This window comes from Borostomias antarcticus, assembly GCF_949987555.1.
Source record: "Borostomias antarcticus genome assembly, chromosome: 10".
Taxonomy (NCBI): domain Eukaryota; kingdom Metazoa; phylum Chordata; class Actinopteri; order Stomiiformes; family Stomiidae; genus Borostomias; species Borostomias antarcticus.
In genome coordinates this window covers 13,789,972-13,803,827 of record NC_140243.1, presented here as the reverse complement: position 1 = coordinate 13,803,827, position 13,856 = coordinate 13,789,972, and the positions used below count along the sequence as shown (strand labels likewise).

The 13,856-nt window shown below is 42.4% G+C and overlaps 1 protein-coding gene across 1 annotated transcript; it reads right to left on the bottom strand.

The window, feature by feature from the left end:
• Positions 1 to 1,051: 1,051 nt before the first annotated feature.
• gdf6a (growth differentiation factor 6a) lies at positions 1,052 to 6,709 on the bottom strand (the record flags this gene model as incomplete). The annotated part of the gene is made up of 2 exons (XM_084444042.1): positions 1,052 to 1,941; positions 6,361 to 6,709. 2 exons carry the CDS (start codon positions 6,707 to 6,709, stop codon positions 1,052 to 1,054), a joined length of 1,239 nt encoding a protein of 412 aa, XP_084300168.1.
• Positions 6,710 to 13,856: the final 7,147 nt, after the last annotated feature.

Below are 13,856 nucleotides of genomic sequence, written 5' to 3'. Positions count from 1 at the left end.
CAGTGCATTCCAAGCTAATGTGCATTTAAATATCATCTCGTTTGCGAGTCTTTTCTGGTCAGTCGATTTAACATGGAAATAAAACAACTTTCTTCCTGACTACGTGTCACTGGCGCAGTCAGTTGTGAAGTGCATTTCGTAAAGATGCAGACGTTGAGCACAAGCTCGCCTTGATAATTAATAATGAGACCTCGTGTGTCCCCGAGTGCTCCGTGCCACCGGGTCCAAGACCGTCCGGGTTCACGGGCAGACACGACGTGGCCTACGGTCGATACAGTCAACGTTTATTCATAAGAATTGTCTCCACTCCTTAGGACCACGCCACACACAACCTGACTTGAGCGCGCACTGAGAAAGCAGCTCATGCTTGGGAAATGTCCTTGGCATCCCATCACGCTCTCTCTCTCTCTGTCTCTCTCTCTCTCTCTCTCTCCTCTTCAGACCACTGTGTGTGAGTTGGTAGATTACATTCACCTTTTGGACGGAGGGCCTTGAGGCGGGGCCTATTGATAACGCATCAGGAGAGCGCAATAGCCCCAGCTGGGCTCGAGCAATTATAGCATGGAGACACCCAAATGAGACCTCGTGTGAAATCACATGGGGGGAAGCAACAATGCACAACAGGCTGGCCGGTGTGTCCGCGAGCCACGGTCTCAACAGGTGCTTCTCTCAACTCCTCATAGGCCACCGGGCTCTTGTCTATGGCCCAGCAAACAGGACTGGCAAACAGACCGTAGGCTCATATAAGTTGATAAATAATAACTGTTGGATGGTGGAATATGTAAGCGTATCCGTTTTTACGCACACATTGAAGACAGTTGATGTCACTGTGCTGTGATTGTTGAGTCTGAAATGATAAAATAAATATCAAAGTATCAAATATTGACTCTTGGATCCCTTTTGAAAAGATTTTGCGCCCCATTTTAGGCCACGAGACTATGTGCATTAGAAATGCTTTACCAAACTCTCGTTTTTTCCGACCAGGACTCACTGACTCATCTTTGATTTGACAGAGTTCAGATACTTTACAGCGCGACATCGAAACGGGCCGCTACCTGCAGCCGCACTGCTCCACCACCATGTCCTCATACTGTTTGTACACCACGTTGTTCCCGGAGTCGATGTAGAGGATGCTGATGGGACTGAGCTTAGTGGGGACGCAGCAGCTGGGCGGGGTGCTGTTGGGGTCCATGGAGTTCATGAGAGTTTGAATGATGGCGTGGTTGGTCGGCTCTAGATGGGACCTCAAGGGGAAGTCACACACGCCCTCGCAGTGGTAGGCCTCATAATCCAAGGGCGCGATGATCCAGTCGTCCCAGCCCAGCTGTTTGAAGTTAACGTGCAGTGCCTTTTTGCTGCATCTTGATTTGGACTTTTTACCGTGTCTCTTACCGTGCCGGTTGTTGAGCGCGGTCCTCCGTCTACGGCGCGCTTTGAACTGCAGACCCCTCTCCTCCTCCGAGCGGCCTGAGCCACGCGCCTTAATCTTCTCCTTCATTTCGTTGAACAGGTTCTCCCTTTTCTTGGACCTCGTATACACCACCAGGATAGCCTTCTCCTGTTGGGTTCGACCGGTTCTGTCAAATCCCAACTGTTTCAAGTCGATTTCCGTTTCTGATTTGCCCAGCGTGACCTTGAGCTGGACACAGAGCTGGCCGTCCTGGCCGGAGGGGTGGCGGCTCTTAAACATTTCCCACACATCCAAAACCTCCCATCCTGCTTTGCTGGAATCCAGGGGATCCAGTGATCTGGAATCCAGCAGGCTCTCTGATCGACAGGGGGATAATTGGATGTCATAGAGACCTGTCGGGGACGTTTGGAAATCCCCGGGCACTTTCCTAAATATCCTTAACTCCGCTCCGACCAGCTCCTCTTTGTCTGAGAGGGTTGAGACATCAAACAGATACTTTTGTCTTCGCAAAGGAGAGTGCAAGAGATCGTCTGCAAGATAAACAGAAATAATTGCAGTCAGATTCACTTAGTGTGTACAGTGTTCAACGGGGAGAGGGGGGAGGGGGGCTCACATTCTCCCTGAGAGGCCAGATCCGCTGGCCTTCTTTCTTGTTGTTCAGTGGTCACTCACACACTAGGCCTGAGACAAACCATGTCTGACATGTCTTCAAATTAGATAAAAGGATGTAGTGGTCAACATCATGCTTTATATGTAAGGCTATTAAGATTAGGTAAAAAAATAAAATAATATACTATAATTCCACCATAGTAATGCGCAACATCCACAACTGCATGTTGCTTGGCTAAGTGTTGATAAAAGTAGTCTGCATAATTAATAAGATATAGACTCGTCCTTGTTGGTTTTGAATAAGCTGCCTGCGTCTGTTTTTAAAGTTGCGTCTGTGGTTAAAGCTGTGTCTATTTAATATTTTATTTGAATTTGTATCAATACATATTTGATTTACGAGCGATTGTCATCGTTATTTGTTAAGTTATTTTCACACTGGAGGAATGTGAAATTAGAAGTCCCTATGTAGTCCCATAGGCTACTATCAGGCATCGTTCCCCTGCGTAGTGGTGCATGCTGAGCGCTCCCATCGCTACCCCACTTAGACCGATTGAGGCTTTACATTTGTAGGCTTTTAGTTGCCAGATATTATTATTGCTGTTAAATATATGGAGCCGTATTTTTTAGGTTATAGTTTGTGCACCATTACAGCACAGATATTGCTTCCTATGCCGATGTCGTTCTGTTGTTTTCTTTCAAACGAAGAACTAAATGAAACTCGTTCACTCTTCATTTTAGTTGTTGACAGATAAATGGCTAATTTCCACCTCCCTGACAGAAAGCATTGTTCGGTTCTATTTTCCAGTCTCTACTTCCGTTTGGGAACAGGTTAAACCCATTCAAACAAGATATTCTTCTTCTATTGCTACTTGCTGTTTTAGTTATTTGTCATCTAAAACGATCGAAATCGAAGTTGTGAGGCAGAAAAACAAGAGCCCTCAGTCTCGGCTGGAGGCTGCAGACACAACGGGGCAGAGGCGACACACGGTAGCCTGGCCTTCACTCTTCTGAACAATACACAATTAAGGCATTCCCTGTCGAGTCCAACACATAATTCATTACAGAGAATGAATGATGGCCTAATATTTGTTATAATACTGAGCATTTCTGGTCCAGATGAGTGATATATATATCATTTATTTTATTTGTTTTACATACAAGGCGATATTACACGTTATTTTGTCCCAGACTTTGCAGAGGTCTCTGAAAACACAATTGTTTTAGACAGTTTTCGATTAGCCTTGGCTATTAATTTGTTTTAATTTCCTTTTTCTATTTTTGAGAAGGAGGGGCATTAGATTATTACTGTCGTTATACAAATATCTTTACATAGGCCTAGATAGAATCGGATACGAAAATAGGCTATTAAAACAAATCACTTAATTTTACTTAACTCATTGCATTACGGTTAATATTAAATCTACACGGGAGTAGGCCTTCCGTTTATCAATTAAATCCCAATAATAATGTAGGCCTATCCTATAAATAAATAATAACTTTAATAAATGTACAACACAATTTCATTTCTCTGTGTGTTTTTAGGCAATTTAAGTCGTCCAAAACTATTATATGATTTCTAATAAAATGTTATTCGAAATAGATATTAGGATGTGTACGCCAGTTCTCTTCCCTCGGGGAACCCTGCGGAGTTTAATAGTAAAACCAGATTGAAACCGTGTGTTTGTTTCACAAACCTTGCACGTATGGTCTGCATTAGGGTTTTTTATAAGACCTCAAACAAATCGAATACAAGGTTACCAAATAATTAACAGTTCTGAATTCCCGTCTTCCTCATTAAAATACTTCGCCGCTTATATTTCATCTCCCCCTGCCAACGACAACATTCCCGGTTCAAAAGTGCTCGGCCTGATTACGCTCACTTTTTAAGTTATAGTGAGAATCTCTCGCATGGAATATGAGAATTGTAATACATCAACAAATTATGCTGAGGTATAACACTTTTGATTTGCCACAAGTTCTTGTAAGTTAGGCCACATGAGGAAATGGTGAAGCCTGTGCGTAATTACAAAGGTATTCGCCCCCACAAAAAGTGATAACGCCTCATTCTCTTTCACGTTTTGGCCTAGGCTACTAGTTGTCTATATCTGAATCGGAACTATTGCAAAACATGGGCTTTACGCTGTCATCTGTATATGACAACCTTCTAGAGAGCGAGAGCGCGCGGGCCAGAGAGAGAGAGAGAGAGAGAGAGAGAGAGGGAGAGAGAGAGAGAGAGAGAGAAAGAGAGAGAGAAAGAGACTTATGCTGTGGCCAGCGAGCACCATCTGCGTTTTAATGAGTTACTTCAAGTGCCAAAAGTAATTTTCATACATTCGGTTTGTTCTTGTCTGATCTCGCGACTCTAACGAACCTAAGAGGCTCCCTGGCTGTTCCACTGACTCTGTTCATTTTACCTGCAGAGGGGGAACATTATCACAGTCTGTGCGGGATCTAAAGCATTTCATTATACATCTAAAGTATTTCAACAATTTCCCCTCGGGGATAAATAAAGTCCATTTCTATCTATCTATCTATCTATCTATCTATCTATCTATCTATCTATCTATCTATCTATCTATCTATCTATCTGTCTGTCTGTCTGTCTGTCTGTCTGTCTGTCTGTCTATCTGTCTGTCTGTCTGTCTGTCTGTCTGTCTGTCTGTCTGTCTATCTAAGGTGCAGTGTTTTGGTAAGCATACAGTGTAGTAGGCCTACTGACTATATGCATCCAAAAAATGATGCCCAAATACGCTGGCCAAATACGTTCAATTCAGCCTATAACCTACTTTACGCATGAAAGTTGTCGCACGTGTTTTGGTAAAGTGAAAGAACGTCTGGTTCTATTCTGTGATGCCGGTCAACACTCAGGGTCTTGTTGGAGCCGTAACAGAGCCCACCACTGCGCGGGGAGAACGGAAGAAAAATAATTTTCCGCAATTAAAGTGGCGGTCGCACAGGGAGGTGCGCAGTAAAATACTAACCACTTCTTAGTGAAGGAAGTGCTCATTCATTTTTTTCCTCCCGTTGTGTTTGGTGATGTGCCATTGGCTGTGCTGGGTCGCTCTGGGAGAATAGACAGTGTTTGATTATGACAAGAACACTCAATTAGATCACTGGGTTGAAATCCTCCGATTTGCGTCGCAATGCTAAGCAACCCTTGGAGAGTCCAGCGAGAGGTCAGAGCCAGTGACCTATCAAATCAAACTCAGAGTGGAGAAAGTGAGGCTTTCTCATGAGAGCAGTCAGTCTGTCTCTTTCAGCTGGGCGTCTTGATTGGAAGGGAATGCCAACAATGGCTTCAACAGACCACTTTTATTTCTTCACCAAAGATTAGCCTAACTTCCTTGTTGGTTTTGTCTGTGTTCGGTTTTGTGTTTATCTTGTTTGTCTTCTTAACTCCGTCCACCCAGCTAGTTACACAGTGAACTGAGCCAGACACCTGCTGTCCACACCAGCCCATTCTGTTAGGCCCCATCTTAGCTTGCTAACTGAGGTGACCATGTCTCGGCACAATCAACTAAAACAAACTGTTCATGGATAGCCTACCTTTATCTCCACTAAAGTCTACAAACGACACTCTTTTGTAACTGCAAGTAAGTATCCCCTGATGCAGGTAAGATAATTAGGCTATATTTAATTGTAACTCAACGCAAAATATTCTAAAATAGGGTCCTTAACCGTGTGAACTTTTGCTGAACGTATTTCAGTTGGCAGTGTATTGTGATAGTCTCCCCGCGCGGCGAGGCTGGGAGCAGGATGGAGATGGTGCACGCGGGGACCCGGAGAGAAGGATTTATAGCCTTCATTTAGAGACCGCCTCAATTAGTGTTTTACTGTTATGTTACCTGGGGGTCAATTTAAGTCCAATATAACTTAATACTTTGCAAAACTGACGTACTTCCACGGCTCTTTAAAATGTGTCCCAAGGGTTCAAATGAACCTGAATGCGACAGCAAACCTTAATGCGTCTCTAAAAAGAAACGATACAGTTAGACTGCACCTAGTGCAGGCCTAACTTTAGAGCTTTTCACATCACCATATATTTTCTCGTGCTTCTAAGTTGTATTATAGCTACGATGATAAATTGAACATCGGATTATATTATTTTTATTGCAGTATCCTATTTTGGAATATTGAGAGGTTAATGGAACAAGCCTAAAACTATTCCTACATTTAGACTAGGCTTTCCACCAAGTGAACCATGAAAAATGCATGTGCAGACACAACAATCGACAATTTTCTAAGATACAAAATAAGATATATTATAGAACATATTTGTATGCAAATCCAATAGGCCTACATCATGATTCTTAGGGAAGGGCGCTCTAGCTGACACCAACCTGTTCCTCTGTCCACAAAACTTGTTATGGTGTTGGCGGACTTGGAGGAGCGGAACAAACTGGCGTTTAGTCCGAGTCTCTCCGCTGCCGAGTACGTCCTGTATATGGAAAGCATATAATCGTGTGGCACAATAGCGTCCTTAAAGTCCTCTCGCTGATGGCTTAACACGGGAGAAGATGAGAATATCTCTCTGAGCAACTTGGTTGACCTTTGTCCGTCATGATGGATCCGGGTTCCCTTGTGCCTCCACGGCTCAGAGGGAGATATGATAGCAGCAGACTGAAAACATGGTACATTCCAAAGAAAGATGAATAGCAGATACAGCGTTAGTGCTCGAAATGCGTCCATTGTGGTAGCGTCCCGGAGTTGTCTCGAAGCCCTCTCCACTTGCGTAGCCGATTTGAGCTGCAATAGCCACAGATCCACGGCGCGTCAGAGCAAGACTTCAGTGCGTTCGCGCTCTCGACTTCACACAAGAGCGGAGACTGTTGAATCAACAGGGAAACACGCCCACTCAGACGCGGCAGTAGCCTACTTATTGGAGAACTTTTACCGAGTCTTTCTGTGGCCGCTGAGGCCGAGGAGATATTTGTGAGGGGCGAAAAGTCGTTTCTCCAAGCCATAAGTAACGCCACAGGACGCCAAGTTTAAAGCCAAAATAACATGTTGACAAAGGTCATCAGGTCGACGTAGAGTGGAGGTCACGGGACCAGTCTGATGTGAGGTTCCAAGCAGAGAAGTTTTCCCGTGAATTATGTAAAATGCAAAGTAGGCCTACACACACGCGCGCGCGCGCGCGCGCACAGACACACACGCACAAAGGCCTTGGTGTTGCTGGGCTATAGATATAGTAGGCTAACGACATACCCAAACATAGGGCCTGGCATATAATTATATAGTTTACTTAACATATATATATATAATATTGCTAATTTCTTATAACTTTTTAGGCAGCCTCAGGCAGAATAAAAACCACCAAGAGCTCTATGTCTCAACCCTGTGTGACTGTAGGACATATAGGTCTACAGTATGTTTTAGTGTGTAGCCTAAATCCAAGAGGTCCTACGGTGGACTGTACTTGAAGAGCTCCTCTGTTGAACTCCTAGACAGACCAAGCCTCTGCCTTTGCTCTATCTCACAAAGGGAACTACAGGGATTCTGTCACTGCATAGTGACAATAGTGTCTTTTTGTTGGACTCTACTGCTCCCCAATGGTATTGGCGTGGACTGCAAGTGAGACCCATGTAGGCTACCTCTCATGTGAAGGTTTAGGCCCTAGCCTACAATGCAGGTCTCCAAATCAAACCAAATCCAACTTTATCAATAAAGCACCGTTTGTGCAAATTACAATATAAAGTGCTTTGGTAGAAAAAGATAATAACAAAAGGCTCATTAGCATAACTAACTAACTAAATAACACAGGGTAATATAATGTGAATAATAAAAAAATAAAAAATGTATAACAAGTATAAATAAATAAACAGAATAAAGTATAATACAAAGTATAATAAAACAGCTAAAAGGTGTATATTAAGGTTCCACTTAAAAATGTCAACAGACAGGACCAGAAGGGCGGCTATAGCCTAATATAGGATACAGATGGTCCTAGAGTCGGGTCTTATAGTTTGAGTGACAGTGATAATGAGGCTGACTTTCCCGCACCATTAAAAATGTTGATTATTTATTATCTTTATTTAAAAGCATCATGCTGTTTCAGCCCACACAAAGTCCCTTATAGTGACAAGGATACAACAGCACCTGTATCTTTGATGAATCTGACCAGCGGACGTCTTTTCATTGTCATGTGTAAACTCCTTTCTCAATTGAATGTGTAAAATATCAGCCTCATTGACTGGCACACAATATTGTCTTGACTGTTGATGAGATTAAAAAGAAAACATCCTTACCATTCTTACCATTCTTGCCATCCTAACATGACCAGGTTGAAGTGGTGTTGCCAGGCTTTACTGGGAACCCAGGCCCAGCATTTGGGCTAAGAAGATATTTACTGGGTATGCAGTCAGACATTTTTGGCTGTTCTTGAGTAAATTCCTTTTACATCCTTTTACAATTGCAGTCCTAATTATTTGTGTGAGGAACATGCCCCAACCGTATGCAATGCCTCAATCCCTAGCACCTTAGCCCTTTGACGCATGTGTGATCGTTCGAGAGTTGTCCATGCAGCGTATGATCACACGTGTGATTGGAACACTGACAATAGAACCATCACAGATAACGCAACAAATGTGTCTGGTAGGTCAAGCTTGACTATTAAAAGGTTTGGACAAGTCGAGCTGACCACCCATGATGTAATATTCAAACTAGATGTAGGCGACTCCTCATATTTCCAGATTTATGGCTTTACTTACTTTAACAATGCAGTTCTTCTCGGTGTATACGGATAAGTTCACTATTTTGGACTTAGGGGCCTATTCTCATTGGCCTCATTGACTTCCATTTTAAGGGCCTATTCTCATTGGCCCCATTGACTTCCATTTTAGCCAAGTGTGCACCTGCAGAACTCAGTACTGAAGCAATCGCAATCAGGGAAATGATAGTCTCTACATGTCCGGTTCATTTAAGACCCTTAAGGCCCTAAAGTCCCAAATAGTGAACTTATCATTCAATCTATTTATTTCACAAGTGTTCAAACATCTATGTAGCCCGGATTCATGTCATAAAACAGTCTGAACTACTGGAGAAGGGCACGTGGAGAGCGTAGACCTTTGCCCATGATGCAGGACGTCAGTACAGTTGTTGAATGTGTATGTGGGCTTTTCTAGTTTAGAGAAGGACTTCTCACAATATCAAAAATAAACACCAGATGTCACTGTGGTGCATAAATATAACAAAGTGTATGCCATATTTGGCAATGTTACTGTAAGGAAAGTGAATAAATAATTTGTGGATCCGCCCCATGATTCGGATCTGTTCCAGGTAAAGGGTTCTTCCTCGGACCATGCTACACCCCTTCACCGAGTTTCATGAAAATGGTTTGGTAGTTCTTGCATGGGAAGGGAAGAAATAACCTCTGACATAGAAAAGTGCAATAGAACATCATTCAAATCAAAATTCCTAGTCGGCAACTTGGGCAAGATTCACCAACCCCAAGTTTGCAAACATAAACACACCTGACGCCACAGCATGTGAAACGTGCTGCAACAACTATGTAGTTAACATTATTTGTGTTTGATAGAAGTCTTTGCAAGCATGTGGTACTAGCCTACAACTCCTGTCTCTTTTTAAAAGTGTGCTAAATCTGTTAAATCAGCTCCTGTAGTGTTGGTTTAGAATGAAACCCTGCATGTACATCAAACATGATTGCCCATGCATGCTCTAGGTGGATAGAGCAATCTTCCTGAATAAAATCTCATTGTGTTCACACGGAACACACTGCCATTCAAATGGCTACACTTACATGGCCAAGCCTGTTGTGAAAATTACATAAGTAAGGGATAACATATGGCCAGCTAGTCATTATCCAAACACAAGAGCCCGGCAGTGCTCTCGGAACCAGGAGGTGAAGCCAAGGGTTTTGTAACACACTGAAGGGCTCTTATTTTTCAATAATGACCGTCTGGCCAAACGTTATCCCACTAATTACAAGGCTACTTACCAACAACATTAATACTAATAGACCTACACTTTTTATTTTGCCAACGCAATTCCGTGTGCTTGGGTAAAGGGTGTTTTCAGAGATTGGCTTGATGAGAATGGGTTCACATACAACAAACAGGTAAAACCGTTAATGGCCAGGTTTCCCGATAAAGAACCTTCTTAAGGAACCCTTCTTAAGCAACCCTTTGCATGGGAGTTAAGAAGTACTTTGGAGTTAAGTGCTCCTTAACTCGTTCGGGAAACCCGGCCATTAACTGTTTAGAATATTCACCAACTTTCAGACAACTTTCAACTCTCGCCCATAGACATAATGTGTTGCCCTTAGCAACAGTCAATATTGCTCGGTTGCCTTGACGTTGGTCGATTATCGAGAAATAAATTACCAGTAGAATGCACGATTGTCCAATCAGAATCGAGTATTTCAGAGAGCTTTGTAACAATACGTGCAAAATGAATAACTAATAAGAAACAAATAAAGCTTGTATTAATGTTCTTAAGCAGTTTATACTGTAAACTGTTAACACATTTCTTATAATGTAACATTTCTAAATGTCCTATAATCTAACAGTAAAATATGTTTATAATGCTATTGACACTAAATGTCTTATTAACACATATGAATGTTGATAAGCATCTTATAAGGACCTTATTATCTATTAACTAATGCTTAATAAGAGGACCTTAATATAAAGTGTTACCGTTCTGCATTTCTACCTGTCACAGAGCACTACCATGACAAAACGGTCTAAACTCTAAAACTCAATCAATCAAGGTCCACTACAGTCAACATTGGCTGGCTAGTATGCTCTTCTTTTTTACTACAGGCTGTAATAACAATCAAACATTCACACTCTGAGATAGCGTGGGCTGGGAGGACCATTGGAACATACACTTTTACAAGTCGAAAGGCTAGAGGCCCTGATGGTGATTCTGTGATTTGTCCAGCAGAGGGCAGTAGTTTCCCATGGCCCTGTTAGTGGCACTGATGCATTCTACAGTTCTCATGAGGACACCACTCTATCACTCTGATGTTTCCCTCTTTGGGCAGCTAGACTACTAGGCTGTAGGCACTTTTTGCACCCCCAACCCTCGGGAAGATGTTTTATCTCATCTATTACAACTAAAGCTGAACATGCTAAGTATCAGTACAGGGTTACTCGGAAAATAGTCTGGCCCCTGTCTAGAGGGGCACGTTAAACAACTGGAGAATTTCTGCTGGCGAATCGGTAGAGGTCGGTCTCCACTCGCATTCGCACGCACTGACGCCCTGCCCTGTCGCTTTTCTCATGGTAAAACTCATGTGGACCTCTGGTGGGATACCGTCGGAAGCCCGCTTGCATGGCACACCCTCCCCTGTCCCTTTCCCCATTACATGGTGGAACTCGGTTGGGATACCGTCAAAATTCCGCTTGCAACCGTCACTGGAGGGTAGTCTTGAACAACCTAGTCACTGGAGGGTAGTCTTGAACAACCTAGTCACTGGAGGGTAGTCTTGAACAACCTAGTCACTGGAGGGTAGTCTTGAACAACCTAGTCACTGGAGGGTAGTCTTGAACAACCTAGTCACTGGAGGGTAGTCGAGTCACTGGAGGGTAGTCTTGAACAACCTAGTCACTGACGACCAGCTCAACACGACGCCCCAGACAGGTCAGGTAAATTCTGGTTCAAAATGTAAAGCTGTATACAAACATCACATAAACCATGTTTTAAAAAATGTCCGGTGTATTGAGGGAACATTTGCTACTCAAATGTTATAACGCTACTTCACGTTACGGCAGCTATCTTAGCTAGCTGACACATTTAGGTTAGCTAGCTAGCGTTACGTAACTTTAGCCTATCCGCCATCTACGGTGTTGTAGCTTTTTAGTTCTAAATATTGTATGAGTATAGAGGTGGATAACTGTGAGGGATGATTATATTTGAACAAGGTGGTGAAAGTGTACTGGTTCATGAGATTCTACCACAATGTTTTATCATTGCTTAGAAATGGTAGATTAGTGTTAACTCTATATTGCTAGCTATATTAGTGTTATCCCTATGTTGCTAGCTATGGCTTCGGTAGGGATTTTGATAGCTTCTTCATACTATTATTATAATGTAATCTCTGGTTGTAGGCTATTGGTAGCTAAGAGTAACTGTACTTTGTTTGATTTTTATGTTCATTGCGTTCTGTTGTCCAAGTATGATTTAGTCATGGATGTATTAATAGATTTAGTCCACGTTCTTGTCAGTTGGCTACAAACGTGTATTACCGGTGATAGACTGCATACCGTTTTCGGCCACAGGAGGGCAGCAACCAGTGTTGCCAACTCTTCAGTAAGGGAAGTAGCTGGCTGTCACAGAAGTCGCTAGAAGTAGCTAGATGGCGGGGGGGTTAAAATACAAACAAACTATTTTAATATTTACAGACTTTATTATTTTATTTTTTTTGCTGTATAACAGTAGCTTTTTTCTCTCTTTTTTTACAGTGCAACACTAGTAGTCTACATCAGCCATGTGATGATGATGGGCATGGAAAAAACAATCTAACTATTTACCTATTTACAAACTTGTTTTTTTGTTGCTGTATAACATTAGCTTTTCTCTTTTACACAACGTAGGTCTGTCAACCTAAAGAATAACAGAAACATAATATAGCCTACAATTTCCTTAATTATAAAGTAGGCTATTTACAAACATGTAATATGATTATCTAGGTAAACTAGCCGTTTCTCACAATACGATTGGTTGTTGCGGGAGGGATCCCAGCGCATGTGGTGTGTGTGTGGGTGAGCGAGGGAGAGAGGATGACAGGACGTGAAGGCATCAAAAAAAGTTCTCTCTCGTCGTGACTCGTGAGCTGAGCTCGCTTCCTTGTCAACACAATAATTCCCCAAATGACCAGAAAAAGTAGCTAGATTTGTCACTAGTCGCTTTTCATGAAATAAGTCGCCAGGGGGGTCTGGAAAGTCGCTAAATCTAGCGACAAAGTCGCTAAGTTGGCATCACTGGCAGCAACAGGCTTAGATAGCACTGTGTTCCTTGTTCAGTTTCAGCAATTCAATGAGTATTTGAATTAGGCTATTTAGTTATTTGTGTAAGTATTTCTGTTAGTTATATATTATATTTCTTTATTATTTCAGAGACCACACACACTGTATATTTATGTAAGTGAAGATAATTGAAATGTCAAATAATGCTTAAAGGTTTCAAAAGTAGTAATATTGTCACAATACTGAGGAAAGCTTGTGTGCAATGAGCGCAAGTATGCTCTCCTCTCACTTAAAGGTACCCCGAGGAGTTTATTTTTGGTTACAAAACAGTCTTATTTTAATGTGGGTGAATCTACATTACCCACACTTGTTTATGTGTCCATTTTCTACAAATGTCATTTCTTCTATGTAGTTTATTTTTAGATTATTTCGTGGTCGGGTCGTCCAGAACTTCCTTGGAATGACTAAACAATTTACTGCAGTAGCCTACGCCGCCGACAAGTGACAGCGCGAGCAAATATGACCGTTATATAATGTCAAAAGTAACGTTACTACTAAGACCTATGTAATTACCTCGTCGGTGGCCATCGTTCCGTCTTCAAAACACCCGGCTCAGGTAGCTAAGGTTTACGACAGTGCGCGGGGAGGCTCATGGGAAATGTGGTCTTTTTGGGCAGAAAACACTTCTGCTTCCCGAAACTCCTCGTAGGGCCTTTAAGAAACTGGGCTCAGCATCATGATCATGATCACAAGTTTATACAGTTAACATATTTTTAAGCAATGGTAGTGTACTTTTCATGCGAGTGAGTCTAACAAAATTGTTAACGCATGGGCTGTGTCTTTTGTCTTTTCCCACATGTGACCTTCATTCCTGTCTGGGCTGATCATCGACCACTATGTTCCTG